Here is a 16,328-nt window from a genome sequence, read left to right as displayed (position 1 = left end):
GAGGGGGGAAAAAAAAAAAAAAAAAAAAAAAAAAAAAGAAAAAGAAAAAAAGCCGTTGTCATTAATTAAAATGTTAGCGAGAGCGTGTGCGCGGTTGGTGCTGCGTGGGGATGGGGGGGCTGCGGTGCGGGGGGACGCGGGGCGGCGCGGGTGTGATGCGGTGGCCTTTTAACGGAGCGTGCATCAGCTCCTGAAACCCATTTAAAAGATATTTGGGACTGGGGAATCGGCGGCGGGCGCGGTGGAAAGGTCATTGTTAATAAGGGAGAGCACGCGGGAGCGCGCGGGGAAGGGGCAGGCACGCACGGTGGAGGGTGGTGAAGATGGTCATTGCGCCCCCCCACCCCCCACCCCCTCTCCATGGGGGCGTTGGGGGGTGTCCCTCAGGGTACAATCATGTCATGAAGTGAGTGGCCTCAGCCCTACATGGCAGCAGGATGGGATGCAGGGGGGGGGAAGGGGACCCCGCAGTGGGGTTGCTCCGTGGCCAGGCAAGGGCAGGAGTGGGGCGTGAGGTGGGCTGGGGTCAAGGCAGAGGGGGCTGAGCACCCCACAAACAGGGCTGTGGGGCAGGCGCTGCAGCTGCAGGGAGGAGTGGGCAGGGGAAGTCTGGAGGGCCAAACCTGTGACACCTCCCCACCCCCCCACAAGTAGCCAGGGAGGAGACCTGCTCCAGGCCCTGAGGGCAGCTCAGCAGCAAGGGGGCTCATGTTCTCATCCCATAATATTTGGCTGTTGCCATGGAAATGGGTGATGGGGATGGGGAGGAGTGTGGGCAGCGGAGGGTGAATGGTACTCTGAGTTTTTGTGGTGGGGGGAGTCTGCTTCCTGTGTTTGTATGAGTTTCCTGTCATCATACAGAGCAGGAAGGTTTTTTGCAGCTTTTTTTATTTATTTTTTTTTTTTAAAAAAAAAGCTTTTGGGGTGTTTGGGAGGGTTTTGGGGTGGGTATCTCAGCCAGCTCTACTCACTGCCCTCCCAGCTCCCACGATGTCCTGGTACAATCCTAGTTTGCACAACAAAACGTGATTCCATGAGCACTGATAGAACCGAGGGAGGTCCAGAAATGGGGACCAAAATGCTTCTTCCTCTGCCCAAATCCAATCCCCAGGTCCCCTGGGAAAAGTCCCTGATGTTCCCGACCTGTGGCTGGACATGATTCTGGAAGGGAGCTGGCAGTCATGGGCAGCGCACAAACCCTGCTTGGTGCAGAAAGGGGGCATGAGGTGTGAAAATGTGGCTGCACACAGAGCCTTCCCCCCCCACGTACCCTATCCCGGGGGACAGGCAGGGGCAGGTTGTGAAGAGAGCCACACACCGCCCAGAAAGTCTTCCTTTTCTTCTTTTATGTCCAGACACAGGCTTTGTGCACAGGAGAGTCAGGCTTGGGGGGAGGTGTGTGGTTTTTTTTGGAGACCTGGGCCCTTTCTGCGTGTGCACATGCACACACACCCCACATCCCTCCCCACCCCCCAAACACACACCCACCCTCCTCACCAAAGTCATTTCTGTTAGTGCACCCCAAAGTTTGGCTCCTGGGGATGTCACCCAGGTTGGGAATCTCTGGGATGGGGATTGCTGGGAGGAGGGTTATTATGTCCGGGTGCTGATGGGGAAACTGAGACGTGGAGCAGGGACTTGCGGTCCTCATCTGTGCTGTGGCTACGGGTCATCCCATCACCGACAGCGTCCGGCAAGTCTGCAGACATCAGGGAAAATGTGCTGGGGGAATTTTCTCAGGACTGCCCAGCAGTGGCCGGGCTCCCAGCCCCAAGACATCCCCAGCCAGGTCCCCAGCTCCCCAGCAGCACACCCTGCCACCAAACCCTCCCTCCGCCCCAGCTCCCCGCCATAAATCACTGCCCTCCATTGGCCGAGGACCTTTTAAAAAGGATTTATTAGCGGGGATCTAAGCACAGGCGGCGATACGGTTTCATAAATCGAAAGGCAATAGCTCTCATCATTACCAGTTCATTCGGGGGGTGGCATCCCTGCTCCCCCTGTTCCTGTGGCCGTGCTAACAGCCCCCTCCCCAGCGCTGCTGCCTCCACCGCTCCCCTTCGCCTCCCGGTCTGTGGAGACCGCGAGCGTGGAAAATCCCCAGACAGGGAGTGTAAATGCTTGTTCTTTGTAAATGAAGAACATAATTAACATTAAATTAAGGTAATACAAATGAAGACAACATAGAGCCTGACAGGATGAGTGTTTGGGGAGGCAGTAGAGAGAAGTGATTCATATTTTTAATTTACTGTACAAATAGACTAGCAGGGCTGGGGGGAAAAGGGCCATCCGAGTGGAGTGGGGATTTTTTTTTTTTTCCCACTGTTGTTTTGCTGTGCTTTAAGCACACAATGACTATTAAAGTCAACTGCCCATATAATAGGACATCTCCTACATGACTGCTCTCCAAGAGGCAGCTTGCTGTAACAATAAATTCCGGGAGTGCCATCTGCTGGTGCGCACCCTCCGCCGGGCACCCTCGCCTCGGCCACCCCGACACTGGGCACCCACTCCCTTAACAGACCCGGCACCCCATGCCCACTGCAGACACCTGCTTCTGTAGAGAACCAGCCATAGACCTGCTGGCATTAATACAGAATTATTTTTTTTTCTGTAGGGTAGCAACCACTATTTTTTTTTTTTTTTTTTTTTTCCCAAATGCACCCTTAAATTGTTCATCATCTTTACTTTTTTTTAAGAGGTTGAGGGGGTCTGGTTGATGCTGAGGAAATATTTTAGGCTTTTAAAAGAAACTAGTTGGTGTTCTCCACCCCTCTGAAGTGCCCGTTATCTGGAACACAGTAAGAAGTCACCCATTTTAGGTTTTTCCCTGCAAAAAGACTCTTGACCAGAGTCTGTGTGAACCGCAGGAGCTGGCTCTGCACTTTAAGGAGATGAGAGCTGTGGGCTCAGCCTGGGGACACCTCGCTGCAGGATGACTTTCAGCCAGGAGCAAACCAGGTTTACCATAGCGTGAGGGTGTGCGTGGGGCTGTGGCGCTTGGAAGGGGCACACTGCCACCACCACGTCCTGTCCCCTTCCCTGGGGGCCTCCTGCCACCACTGTGCAAAGCAAAAAGAAAGATGCCAAGGGGACCCATTGGTGGCTGAAATCACCCTTCCCAGGCAGAAGATGCCCTGGGACTGTGCTGAGCGACTCCTACTCTATGCCAAAACTGGAGAAGGTGTTTCATCATCTGGGGGGGTTTTCTAATTTTGGGGGTGCAACTCTGCTCTCTAGGTCACTTGTGTCCTTGACGGTTATTACCATGAGCAGTGCCCGTGGGTCTGGGGCTGACTGGGCCAGTGGTGGGGAGAGACTTGTCCCAGCTCCTTGCACCATCATTTGCCATGTTGTACTTCTTTGCTGCCTTTTCCTCTCCCCTTCTATGCTCACCACTTGATCTACCCCCAGGGTGTCTGGTGAAGTTCCAGTCCATCACCTGAAGCTTTGCCAACCCCAAAGTGCAGCCAGGACCTCCTTAACCCCTGCCCCAGAGTGCTGGGGAGGGCAGAGGGGCTGGTGCAGGACAAACCCTGTAACCAAAGAGAAGAAGTATCCCCCCCCTACTTTTGCCTCCTCCATGCTCCTACTGAGGGCATGTTTGCACACAAGGCTGTGACTGGGGGGACATGGAGGGCCCCAGTATGGGCACTGGGAGATGGAGGAGTCCCAGCCTGCAGTCTCAGATCCCCTGTGAGCATTGATGTTGAGTGTTGGCAGAGGCTCAGCTGCCCGTCAGCCTGGGCTGCTCCCCGTGCTGTGCCATGCCAGATGCACCGCGTCCTCACTGCTGTGCAGCCCCACTCCCGTGGAGAAACCGGAGAGGGCTGATGATGGACCCCTATGCCATGCTGGCTCCTCTGTCAGCTTTGCCCTGCTTTGAATGGCCCCAAGCAGCCGGGGACTGCAGGGGGGCTAAATCGCTCCCCAAACATCTCAGATGTGGCCCAGGCCCAGGCTGCAGCCACAGGGGCTGTTTGCAAACTGACCTCCTCCCAGGCAATGCCCTCCACGTCCAGCATGCTCCTCCCATGGCCGCTGCGCTGGAAGCACAGAGGAGGAAAGTATGCATGAACTCACGTGGGCCAAAGGGGACAAGGGTGCCAGCCCAGGAGGGGTGCTCAGCCCTCCACTGCAGCACCATGAGTTGCTTTGGGTTCCCCAGGGCCAGGTCATGAAGCTGCAGTGCAGTTTCGGGTACCGTCAAGTGGCAAGCTGCCTTATGGTAAAATAAGAGGACCAATCCTGCGCCCACCTCTGTGGGGCAGTGGGGTGCTGCTCCAGCTTTCATTTCTCCACATGGAGAGAGGCAGGAGCCTTGCTGAGTTGACAGGGGCAGTTTGCTGTTAGGACACCTGGTGAAACAAGTGCAAGAGGGTTTCAGCCTCAGAGGCTTAGGGGGTCCCTGCCATTAGCAAGATCCGTCCCCCAGGAGTCCATCCCTGCTGGAGCCATAAGGACCATGAGGACATCCAGGGTGTGAATGCTCCTTGGCTTGTCCTGCCATGGCCTGGGGACACTTGCTGTCTCACCAGACACCAGTACCGGCACAGGGACACCAGGGTGTGTCCAACAAGATTTCATCAGTTTCCCAGTGAGGATGTGACCATTCACCTTGAGCCAGGCACCCATCGGGAGAGCTTCCCTGCAGGATCTGGAGATACCCAGTGATGGGCCATGACCATTTCCTTGAGGAGCCCAAAGTATGCAAAGTGTCTGGTGAGTTCAAACTGGGGTCTTCTTTCCCATTCCAATTTAGCTGGGGTGAGCTCCAGCCCTCTGTGCGTATACCTCAATGCTTAAACACACTCTCCCTCTAGCATCGGGTACCTCGTGGGAAGGCACTTACACATTTGGAGAAAGTCACCTTCATCTTCATTTCTGAAAACCTTAGGGAGATCAGGAGCATTTCCAGGCATCAAAGTAATTTCCCAGACTCTTCTTTGTACCTTCTCCAATCTTTCAAGATCTGGTTGGACATTGCTAGAGGATTCAACCTTACCTTCACCAAGCAGAACCAGTGTTTTTGGAGGCCTGAATCCAGAGATCTGCTTTGGACATGGGGAAGCAGCTCGGAGCCCACTCAGCCATATTCTTCACAAGAAGCCTGCAGTGGAGTGGCTGAGAATGCCTCCCCGGGCAGGGCAAGCAGAGGGGAAGCTCAAATCCTGCTTTTGCAAGCGTATCAGATCAGTGTCAGGGGGCAGCTTGGACGACAGCCTCAAACAGAGATCCTGTCCCAATATCTGAAAGAAAAAGCTGATGAGTAGCTAGTGTCCCATGAGCATGGTGTTTCCTCACTCCCACTGTTCCAGGTTCTGATGGAAAGAGGATGGACATGTCCCTTGGCACAGTACCCTCAGAAGTGTCCCCAGGAACAAATACACCCAAAAGACACCATGGGATTTTGCCAGTCACCTCCAGTCCTTGGAAAGAGGGGACTTCTGGCTTTGGTAGTGTCTGAAGCCCTGGCAGAAATGGGTCCTGACCCATGTTTCCCATCTCACCAGCCAGCACAGAGAAGTCCTCGGCCATAAGGCAACACCCAAGTTCCGTGACTGCACCAGGACCCTGGGATGGGGGGGCTGCCCTCAGGGGGGGCCATTGCCTCCCACGTGGAGGGCAGGGGCCATCTTCCAAGCTGCCCCACATGCTGGGTGGGAGAGATAAATAAATACCAGAATAAATAAATACAAGTGGCAAAGAGGCCTGAAATGATTCTGTCGTTTGCTGGGAATGAGAGACACAAGTGTAATTTAGGTTTTGATATTATGAAAGTCTCGCTGCTCTAAAACAGCAGGGCACTCAGTGCCTCATTAATAAAGGATAAACTTGGAGTCTATTTACAATGCACTTTTTGGGGTTATTTACACTCCATTATACATATGTAATGCTGCACATATTTACCGCTCTGTTCTGCTGCTGAGAGCAGCCAAGTCGGGAGTGAGACGGAGTGGGAAGCGGCTGATGCCGTGGAGCTGTGACCCTGCTTTGACTGATGGCCTTTAAATGGCTCAAGATGCAGGATTGCCCCAAGCTGGCTGCTGAAGACGGCGTGGCTGGGACTGAGCACTGGGGACCCAGTATGGCCCAGTCCCTGTCCCCATGGGTCCAGTGCCCACCCTGAGGCATCCTGAGGCTTTGCCAAGGGACACAGAAAGGGTGAGCTCCTCACTAAGTGATGACAAGCCCAAGCTGTGGGCCCATCACAGAGTCGACAACTGGAAGAAAAAAAGAGGGCTAAATTTTTTGCAACAGAATAAATCATGCTTGCTTTGGCACTAGAGGGTTTTGGCCATGCAGCCCTCGCTGCCGCCTGGCTTTTACCTCTTACCAGAGCAAAATATTGTAGTTTCCCTGCAAACCATAGCTCCCTCAGGATCTGCTGGCCTGGGCGCCCCCAACCCCGTGGTGTTTGTGGGAGCTGCTGTGGGGGTCCAGGGTCAGGCAACTGCCATGCCCACGGCAATCCCAGGAGACAGGGCAGCCCCCAGCACAGCCCCCAGGATTCAGGGCAGAGATGCGGGAGAGGTTGTGCTTGGAGAGCACCTCAGGATCACAGCAATTAAGGGATGTGGGTGCACCTGGGACCCCTTTGGCCTCAGTAGAGTTTGGGAGGGTGCAGGAGTCCCATGGGAGCATTCTGTGGGGCAGCACATGAGGCCAGGGAGTGAGGGGCTTTCATCAGGCTGTGGAGGGGCATGGTGGCTGGAGAGTCACTCCCAGCTCCGAGCTGCCCCATGTCCCTTCTGTGACAGCCTCTGGGTTTGCATGACCAACCCAGGTGAGATACAAGATCCCGGGAGCCACCCTGACCACCCTTCCTAGGAGATGTGGGGTGGCTTTGACCATTCCAGCCAGGCACAGTGGGGAAAAGGACAAGCCCCCCATCCCATCCTGCTCCTCCCTGGCACTGGGGGAGCACCCACCCGTGCCAGCATGCTCCAGATTGTGGCCATTGCATGTTATGTTTGCCAAATGATGGCTCTGGAGACAATATTCTTTATTGAACACCTCGTGCGGGCAGCTCTTGGCAAGTCCACGTACCCAGGAGCGATGTGAACCCCCTGCCCCCAGGAGGTGACCCTGTCTCTGTAAGGGCATGGGGGAAATGCACAGTGGTCGGTGCAATCCTGGTCTCCTAGGACATCTCATCCTGGCCATAGGCTGCGGCATGGTGAGATGTCCTGGGAGACCCAGAACAGATTGAGTCCGAGCAAATTGGCCCCCAATTCCTTCTTCGTATCTGGCCTTCCTGGCCCAACCAGATCAGGGTCGGCTGGAGCCCAAACCCTCCAGGGAGCTGCTCTCCAAGGCCCCGTAGCCATCAAGTTTCATCATCCCAATAAATTGGGCTGGGATGGAGAGGAAGGAGCGGCGGGTGGCAAAGATGTGGCTGATTTCCATGAAGGTTTTGTTCTTGGTCTCGGGGATGATGAGATAGATGTAGAGGGCAACCAGAAGGCAGACACCACAGAAAATCAGGTAGCAAAAGGCACCGGCTGACATCTGGGGACAACGGGAGAGAAGGAATGAGGCAGAGAGCCAGGCACCCCCAAGTTGAGCATGGTATGAGGCAGTGTCCCCTCCTGTCACCCCTCCCTGGGCTGGCTCTGGGCAGCACTGAGCTGAGCCAGGAGCATGGGCATCCCTTGGGTTAAGCCTGGCTTGGCACCCCGTTCTGGGGGAGCAGCAGGGCTGGGTCCATCCCCTCCTCATCCCACAGCCCCTCTGGAACGGTACCTGCAAGAAGGGGAAGATGAAGCCAACAGTGAAGTTGCAGAGCCAGTTGAGGGACCCCCCCACAATGTAGGCGGCCGGGCGGTGCGACTGCGTGAAGAGCTCGGCTGTCATCAGGAAGGGGATGCCGGCTGTGGAGGGAGGGGACAGATCGAGGGGACAGGACGCCTCAAGCACCCCTGGGGTCAACAGATCCTGTCCATCTCAGTCCTGTGGCCAAACAGTTGGAGCCCAGCAAGACGCATAGGTCAAAATGGTGGTGCTGGGAGGGCTGGAGATGGGGAGTGAGCGGACGGGTGGACCAGTGTCCTGCCCTTGGTCTCCCTTTGGGATCTGTCTCGGTGGGTGGGTGATGTCCCTCCCTGACATACCACAGTTGCACCTTGCTGAGTGCTGAGGCCAATTTCAAAAGTTACTTGTCTGGAAAGTTTCAGACTGAGTCGAAATCAAGGTGGAACGTTTAATCTGACTCCTCATTTTGCAATAATTTGCCTAAATCCTGATATACTAACTCTCCTATAGATCACAGGCATAGAGAAATGTTCCTGGCGCCTTCCATAACGCCTTTTCCAGCCTTGATCAAAACAGCTTAGAAAATTTCCTTCTATTGATTAACTTATCAACACTGTGGCTGATTTAGGCAGGAAAGAAGCAACCCCATATTTCTGAGTATCAGAATTTTCTGCAGGACACAGAAATGCCATTTTCCAACTGGCTTTTCTCATGTACAGTGAAAAAAACCCAGAATGACTGAAAATGATTGCCCGAGCCAACCTGGCCACTAAAAACTGGACACAGGTTGTGACTCCTTCTCCTGGAAGGACTCAGCCCTCTTGTCATGTGTCACTGAGCCAGCAGCCCTGGGTCCCAGGACTGCCCCTTTGATGGAGGGCAGGATCTGAGGCCCAGTGCACATCCCAGGGCACACTGGGATCTGGCAGGGGACTGTATTTGATGTGGTGACATGCTTGGGGACCCACTGCCTGGCAGGGGGTGATTGAGACTTCTTTATAAAAGATGGTCCAAGGGAAAAGATAAACCAAAAAAAAAATGCTAAGGAGTGAGGGAGGAGTGGAGCCCCTTATGGACTCTTACTCACAGCTCGCCCAGAACAGAGATATATATTTTTTTTTGTTTTAAAACTCCTATTCATCATTGTTTGTGAACAATGAGCCATTAAAATCCTAATTAAAGATGTAATTACAGTGAATAAAGTCTGGGATAAGGATGAATTATAGATCTGTTAACAGTTCTGCTAATACATCAACTGGGTAAACCAGTCCAGGTTTCACTCCTCGCTGTTTGAGCCCGCTCTCACGCCTGCGCTCGGTTAGGGGCAGGACGATGCTCACCAGCTGTGCTGTGATGGGAGCGGGTGACACCTCCAGAGAGGTCTGGGGAAGGATGCCAGGGATTTCTCCCTGCGTGGCCAGGGAGCAGGGGTGATGAAGAGGAGGAGGTGGAGCGTGGCCCAGGGGCTGGAGGGGCTCGGGGCTGGGTCTCGCTCATGGGGTGCAGCATGATAAATCAGGGGCTGGCTGCGGGGAAGGGGCCAAGGCGCTGGCCCTGTCGTCTGCCTGCAAACCCCACTGCTCCCTGCTCCCCCAGGGCCCCCATTCCCGCACCCCCAGCCCCCACCCCCCATCCTTCCAGCCCCAGACCCACCTGGTCCCATGCAGAAGCTGGCGATGATGCCGACCACGCAGGCGATGCTGACGTATCGCATCCAGGGCAGGGCGGTCTGCAGGGGGACACGGGGCTGGGGGATGCTGCTGGGGCGATGGCCCTGGGCTTCACGCCCAGCGTCCCCAGGACGGGGCTTCGTGCCTGCCCCTCGGCTCGGTGGTGGCCCTTGGGGATTGGTAGCATTGCAGGACACATGGGACAGATGCAGACAAGCAATGGGTGGTTTGGGGCAAAAGTGGTCAGGGTCAGCCTCAGCAAAGTTCAGGAACTCATGATGCTGAGATGTCCCCAGACCTGCAGGCAGTGGAGGAAGGACCCTGCAGACCTCTTCACCTCCCCTGGCATTTCACAGCCACCTGCCTGCGGACAACTATTTTTGCAGAAAAGCTACTGGATGCGGTAGGATTTTTCTCATGTGGATTTGGGTTTTATTTTCTGTTGTTCTTTGCTCTGAATTTTCCTTCCCTTTATCTTTGAAGGGAAAACTTTTCTTGGGAGAGCCAGCTCACCTCTCATTTCCATGCACGCTCCCCCCCCTGGGGTGATACCAATCCTTTCATCACCCAGCCCTCGTTAACTCACCCAGGGCTCCAGCCCAGGCCAAGTCGGTGGCCCAGGGAGGTGGCGGTGGCCAGCTCCTACCTGCAGCAGCAAAGAGATGGTGATGCCAGCCAAGCAGATGCCCATGACGCAGAAGCCGGTGACGATGAGGGGCCGCCGGCCCAGCTTCTCAATGGTGAAGCACTGCCGAGGGAGAACAGAGACTGATGGAGCGGCCGGGAGCTTCCCACCAGGACAAGGGCACCCCCTGAAACCCAGATTCAGCTAAAGGTGGGAGGATGCTCCTTATGGCATCTGGGGGGTTGGGGGGCAGCCCCAGGTCAGACCTCTAGGGATGAGCCACGAGTCCGGAGTCCCAGGGGGAGCAGGCACCGGGCGGCAGGGGGGCCCCTCAGAGCCCCATTAGGGTGCAGGGTTGGGGCTGGCTGGGGTGATCCCACGGCCGCATTTGCACTGGTGGCAAGCAGAGGTGCTGGGCTGGGCAGGGGGTGTTTGCGGGGCAGCGGGCAGAGGAGTCAGGGTGCGGGCAGGTGGCGCGGCAGTGGCTGGAGGAGGCAGGGTATTGACAGCAGAACAAATGCCTGTAATTTTATAACCAATCTAGGCACGTCCGTCGGGGGCCGTTTGTGGGGCTGCTCCCGAGCAATCCAGCTGCATGCCGGGCGGCTGCCGGGGGGCTGGGGCAGCCCCACAGCCAGGGCAGGGAGAAGGGAGCACCCTTCAGAGGGGCAGGGGGGTGACTGGGGAGCTCCGTTCTGCCGTGGGTTGAGCTATGGGGAGAGGGGAGCAGCCCCCCACTCAGTCCTGATTTTCTGGGAGCAGCCACCCCCATCCATCTCTCTAATTGTCAGGGAGCGGATTTAGTGCCGGGTGGCTTGGGCTGGCCTGGGTGAGACTCACAGATGGGACGAGGGACATAAATCTGCCTGTCCCAGTGCTAACTCTCCAGCTAAATGAGGCCTGGCTGGGGGGGCTGGGGCTGCTAGCCCAGGGCCAGACCTGTGCTTGACTGGGGAGGGCAGATGAGGGCATGTGGCTCTGCTAACGGTACGACAATGAAATCAGGAGGCAGAAGGAACCGCTTAGCCCCCTCCATCACCTCCAACCTGCTCCTTGCCTGGCATGTCCCCCCAAACTCCCTGCTACCCACTTACCCCAAAATTCTCACACTCCTCCTAGATGTGACCCCACAAATAAAGCCCCTCTTATCTCATCTTCCCACCCCATTTCTCTGCCAAACCCTCTGTCTCCTTTCAAAGGGGCTGTGCTGTGGCACAGATGTCATTTGGGGTCCATCCAGCCCCTTTCTCCCACCCCCATTTGATGGTGCTGAGAGCTGGCAACAAGGCTCTGGCACCAAGGAGCTGTGTCCATCTGTCCATCCATCACTCACCCCAATCAGACCAGCAACAACTTCGATGGCACCAGTGCTCACAGTGGTGTAGGGGATCTGGGATCTGGGGATCCCGGCATTCTCGAAGATGGTGTTGGTGTAAAACCAGATCTGCTGAGGAGGGGACTTAGCGTGAGCCGGGGGGAACGGACCCACGGGGCACTTGATGAAATGAGTTGCCAGGTCTCAGCTCAGCCTCTGCAGAGCCAGGTCCCGGGGTGAGGACCCCGCAGGGCTTACGGCATCGATCCCCGAGAGCTGCACGCCGGCATTCACCACCACCACCGAGAGGGTTTGCCAGCGGACAGAGCGATCGCGCAGCAGCTGCCAGGGGGAAACCATTTCCAGGGAGGAGAGTGACCGCTGCTCCTCCTTCATCTCCTCGATCATATCCTGCACGTCAGGTGTCCCCAGAAACCAGCGCAGCGCTGTGGGGAGAGCGGGGGTCATGGGCACGTGTCTCCCCATCACAGGGTGGATGCTCACAGGTACGGCTCAGGGCAGGGGCAGGGGCTTGTCCCTGTCCTGGCTCAGCCTCCCCAGGGGACACATGGGGCTGAGCATCCGTAGGAAGTGACAAGATGCCTCACACCGTGGTGATGGGCACCATGAAAATGCTGTGGCACAACTGTGTGAGACAGAAGGGCTGAACCATAAGGACTATGGTGGGCTGTCAGGTCTGAATGTAGAAGGATGCTGTGAGGAGGCACCTTGGTCTCAGGAGTCCTTGGACCAATGCCTCACACCTCTCAGAGCCAGTCTGCCCCAGGACACCCCCTCACCCTCAGTGGCCCCGCAGATGTCATTCCTCTCTATCAGCAGGTACCGTGGGCTCTCAGGGAAGCAGTGCAGCAGCAGGAGCTGGAGGGAGGCAGGAATGACGACCACCGACAGGAAAAGGGGCCAGAACCTGTCCTGAGGAGTTGAAATGGGATATGTCACAGGGAGGGCAGAGCAGGGTCCGGTGTGCATGGGCTGGGGTACTGTGCTCACCTCACCCAACAGCTCTGGGAGGCCCAGGACCTGCGCGAAGAAAACCCCCAGGCAGATGAAGATGCTGGGCATGAGGCCCAGGAAACCCCGCAGGTTCTTGGGGGCGATTTCTCCCAGGTAGAGGGGCACCACGCTAAGACAGATACCTGGGGGGTGACATGAAGGACTGACTGGGATGGGAGAGGCCGCAGGGAGAAGGGTGCCCAGCCAGACCCTCAGTGCATCTCCTCCCATGCCCAGCACCATCCACAGTGGAAACCCCATGGTCAAGGAGGTGGCCCTGTGTGCCCTATGGAGACCCCCACCGCAGAGCCTGTGGCCATGGGGAATATGAAGTCTCTTCCAGCCCCCTGGGAATGAGCTCTAGGGGGCTGAGCTGTGAGAAAGGGGCTCAGCCCAGGCAGCACCTACCTGAGTGAAGCCCCGTGATGGAGCGGCCGATGATCACCATTTCAGGGGACCCCAGCTCCCGGCTGAAGCCCATGAAACCGCCGGCCAGGAGGACAAGGAGAGCACTGCGGCTCAGCGCACCATTCCTAGCAGGGCACAAGCAGCAGGGCAGCCCCTCCAGACCCATCCCATCCCTTGGCCACCCTGTTCCATGCCACCCCCTTACCTGCCATACCGCTCCACCAGCACCCCCACAAGCAAGGAGCCCACCAGCCCACCCAGGACAAAGACGGAGACAGTCAGGGAGTAGAGGAGAGTCAGGGGGCCGGGGTCTAACCCGTGCCCATACCGCTGGGACCACGTGGCATTGTAGAAAGCCTTTATGTGCTGTGGGGCAGAGAGACACACATGGACACCAAACATGTTGGAAGAAAGGGGAAGACAAGGAAAGACAGGCCCCGTAGGGAAAATGCCATGAGTTTAACAGCATTGCAGGAGATGCAAGGCAGGATGTGACTGGGGATGACTGGGATGTGCTGGTCTGGTTGCTCAGCCAGCCTCAGCACCAGGGAGGTTTAAGGACAACTTAGAGACGCCACAGGCAGAGCTGGAAATGGAGCAAGGAGGTTGGTTGTGGGCAGCTTTCCCCAGTCCCTGCCTTTCAGGGGGGACCAGCTGGGGGGGGAGTACATGAACACAGGCTCCCATGTGCCTCCTGTTCCGTCCCTCTCCCTGGACTGCTCTCCATGGGTGACTGCCCCTGGGAAATGACAACATTTTGATGTGGGGTGTTGGGTAGTGGTACCTCCACCCTCCCGGGGAGGGATGCTGAGCCCTTCCCTTGCTCCCGGAGAGGCTGCCCGTCCCTTACCACCGCTGGTGAGTTCACCACGGCCAGGTTGTAGCCATAGAGCATGGAGGAGCCAAAGGACACCAGGAGGGTGACCGACAGCAGAGGGAAGGCGAGGTGCTGGGAGAGAGAAGGAGGGATCAGCGCAGCCCTGTCTGAGCCGAGAGCCAAGGTCACGCGTGGCACGAGCTGCGTTGGGTCACTGCCCCTTTTCTAGGATGGGATGTCCTTGGCCCAGAGCAAAGACCCCAACAGGACGGAGCCCTGTGCTGAGCACTGCTTCGTGGCACTGCCCTGCACCTAGCCCAGCTGATCCGGTTTCCCTGTAGCTGGTCTTGTGGCTGTAGCGTGAGGCTTTGCCCTGGCAGTGGCCCAGCTCAGGGTGCCCGTCCCAGGTGCCTGTCCCAGGCCCCCCCTGCCCCAGGGCTGGGAGGGGGCAGCGGGCAGAAAGGGGCAGGTGAAGGAGGGAGAGGTACCCATCCCATCCCATCGATGGGGTCACTCAGCTGGCACTGCAGGGAGCTGCCCTGCACATAGCTCCCTGCCTGGGAGGCCCAGCACCTCTGAAAGGTGCAGATCTCCACGGTAGGTCCCAGCCCTCCCACATGCCACATGTACCCACCCCCTCACCCCCCACCGGTACCTCTGTCACTTGCTCCGGCTGCATGGCGGCCTCGCTGCGGGGAGCTGACGGCTGCGGAGGGACACCCTGCAGCCCTGACCCAGCCCGGGGGGGCGTTGAGACCAGCCCACCCCGGGATCGGAGTGCCCAGCAGGACCCAAGTGCTGCACCCCGCTGTCTCCCCTGAAGCAAGAAGTGTCCCACGGTCCCACAGTGACAGGGCTGTGGCGGGCTGTGGGGTGAGCCTGCGCCCCCCGGGAGCAGCCCCGCGTCCCAGCACCCAGAGCCCGGCCCTCCCCGCAGCCCCCCCCCTTGCACGGTAGCATGATCCGTAGCCCCCAGCAGCTCCCGGCTCACGCACAGCAAATCCCCGCTAATCCCATCAGGAATCCCGACCAAGAAAGAGGCGGGCGGGGGGGGGGGGGGGGTGTGGGGGGGTGTCGGGCCAAGGGCTGGCGGGGGGACACGGCATCGTGGGGCAGACGGGGAGTGGGGACGTGGCAGCCCCCCCAGCCCGCAGGGACCTCACCCCAGTGATGTCCCCTCCGGGCTGCGGGGTCCCTTTCCCGGCCGTCGGGGTCGGCTGCAGCCGGAGCGCGGGGGGAGGGAGGAGGAGGAGGAGGCGGGGACGAAGGCAGCCCCGATCCGGCAGCCTGACTCGTCTCTCCCATTTCTAGATGGAAGAAGGGCGGGGAGACGGAAGGGAAAGCAGGGCAGGGCAGGGCGGGGCAGGGCGGAGCAGGGCGTGGCAGGGCGTGGCAGGGCAGGGCAGAGCAGGGCGTGGCAGGGCGGAGCAGGGCGGGGTGGGGCAGGCAGCACGGGTGCCCCCGGGGCTGAGGGGAGGAGCCCGGGGGCCTCCCCCCCCCCCCCCCCCACCTCGCCGGGGGCAGGGGCAGAAACAGGCCGGCACCTTCGGGCTTCCCGGCCCGCTGAGGGGCCATGGCCAGGGCTGGGGACAGCGGGACCACCGATGGGAATCTCTGCCACCACTGAGAGCCCCTGAATGTCCCTGCCAAACGGGGGTGGCTCTGGGGACCATAAGCAGGGCAGCATCCTTGCGTCACCTCCAAGGCTGGGGGTGAAGGGGCAGCCCCACAGCACCCAACACCCCCCTCGCCCCCCGGCCTCTCTCCCACCCTGTCAGACATGTGGGGCAGATGTGCCCCATCCTCTACGACTCGGGTAGGAGGGCTGGTAACCCACATGGCCATGGCTCAGGGCAGCTGCCTTCCCCGGACACAGAGGGGCACAGCCCCCAGCCCCAGAGAGGAAGAGGAGAGACTCGGCTCATGGCAGCTCAGAGGAATCCAATTTTGCTGCGGCCAGGAGCTGCCTCCCCTGCTGCTAATGAAGTGCCTTTAATTAGCAGCCTAATAGCAAGCTCTTAATTTGCCGAACAGCCAGTTGAAAGGATGGGGACCCCACTAAGACACGCTGGCAACAGCTCCAAGAGCTTAAAAGGGACAGGCCCCAACTGGCTGGCCCCACCTCAGGAGGGGTGCCGCTGGGACGGGGGCAGAGCAGCAGGTCTGGGAGAGCCCTGCGGGCACAGGCACCTCTGGGCCTGCCGTGGGCAACCCCAGCTGGGCTGTGTCAGGTGCGGGAGAGCCCAGGCACCTCATTCTCCCACACAGGATGCTCCAGCTCCTGTCTCTTCCCTCTGCATGAGCCTCCGGCTCTCCCTGAAAGCACGGTGCCCCCTCTCCCAGCCACAAGCCCTTCCCAGCCTGCTGACATTCAGCTTTTCCCAGGGCAGGCACCCACTCAAGATCTCCTATGTCTTGTTCAGACTCAGTTTCTCCATGTCTCGATCGAGGCAGAACCTTTACCTTCACGCGGGTGTGCTGGGCGGTTGCAGAGACCTCGGTGACAGGGCCATAGTGCGAGGAGACCTGCAGGGAGCCACGGTCCATCAGGGAACAGTCCCATTTCATTCACAGAGCAACAAGATGAAAATCCATTTAACAGACATGCCCATGGGTGAGATGACCCGGCAGAAGGACATGCAGCCTGCAGGTACCAGCCATACCCAAAGCATTTGCAGTGCTGCAGAGCAGCCCTAAATACCCCCAGGTGTCACCCCAAGCCCT

At 58.2% G+C, this 16,328-nt stretch overlaps 1 protein-coding gene across 1 annotated transcript; it reads right to left on the bottom strand.

The window, feature by feature from the left end:
- Positions 1 to 7,272: 7,272 nt before the first annotated feature.
- On the bottom strand, positions 7,273 to 14,327 carry LOC104365606 (solute carrier family 2, facilitated glucose transporter member 9). Its single transcript, XM_032994469.2, has 12 exons — positions 14,260 to 14,327; positions 13,638 to 13,736; positions 12,993 to 13,153; positions 12,788 to 12,912; positions 12,377 to 12,522; positions 12,166 to 12,298; positions 11,624 to 11,811; positions 11,384 to 11,494; positions 10,072 to 10,173; positions 9,409 to 9,484; positions 7,747 to 7,874; positions 7,273 to 7,512 (listed from the first exon to the last, which is right to left on the bottom strand). The coding sequence occupies exons 1-12, from the start codon at positions 14,281 to 14,283 to the stop codon at positions 7,273 to 7,275; spliced, it is 1,533 nt and encodes a 510-aa protein (XP_032850360.2). The 5' UTR covers positions 14,284 to 14,327.
- Positions 14,328 to 16,328: the final 2,001 nt, after the last annotated feature.

Source organism: Tyto alba, unplaced genomic scaffold, assembly GCF_018691265.1.
Source record: "Tyto alba isolate M040663 unplaced genomic scaffold, T.alba_DEE_v4.0 Super-Scaffold_1, whole genome shotgun sequence".
In the NCBI taxonomy this organism is placed as follows: Eukaryota; Metazoa; Chordata; class Aves; order Strigiformes; family Tytonidae; genus Tyto; species Tyto alba.
The sequence above is the reverse complement of the archived record's forward strand: the minus strand, read 5'-3'. Positions and strand labels throughout refer to the sequence as shown.

What these genes read in the sequence shown, in the direction of transcription:
- LOC104365606 (XM_032994469.2), bottom strand. Translation starts at nt 14,283, where the DNA reads ATGCAGCCGGAGCAAGTGACAGAG. An exon ending in TGGTGAACTCACCAGCGGTG is followed by an intron (nt 13,154 to 13,637) that starts GTAAGGGACGGG and finishes TCTGCCCCACAG; the next exon opens with CACATAAAGGCTTTCTACAA. An exon ending in TTGTTGCTGGTCTGATTGGG is followed by an intron (nt 10,174 to 11,383) that starts GTGAGTGATGGA and finishes CTCCCTCGGCAG; the next exon opens with TGCTTCACCATTGAGAAGCT.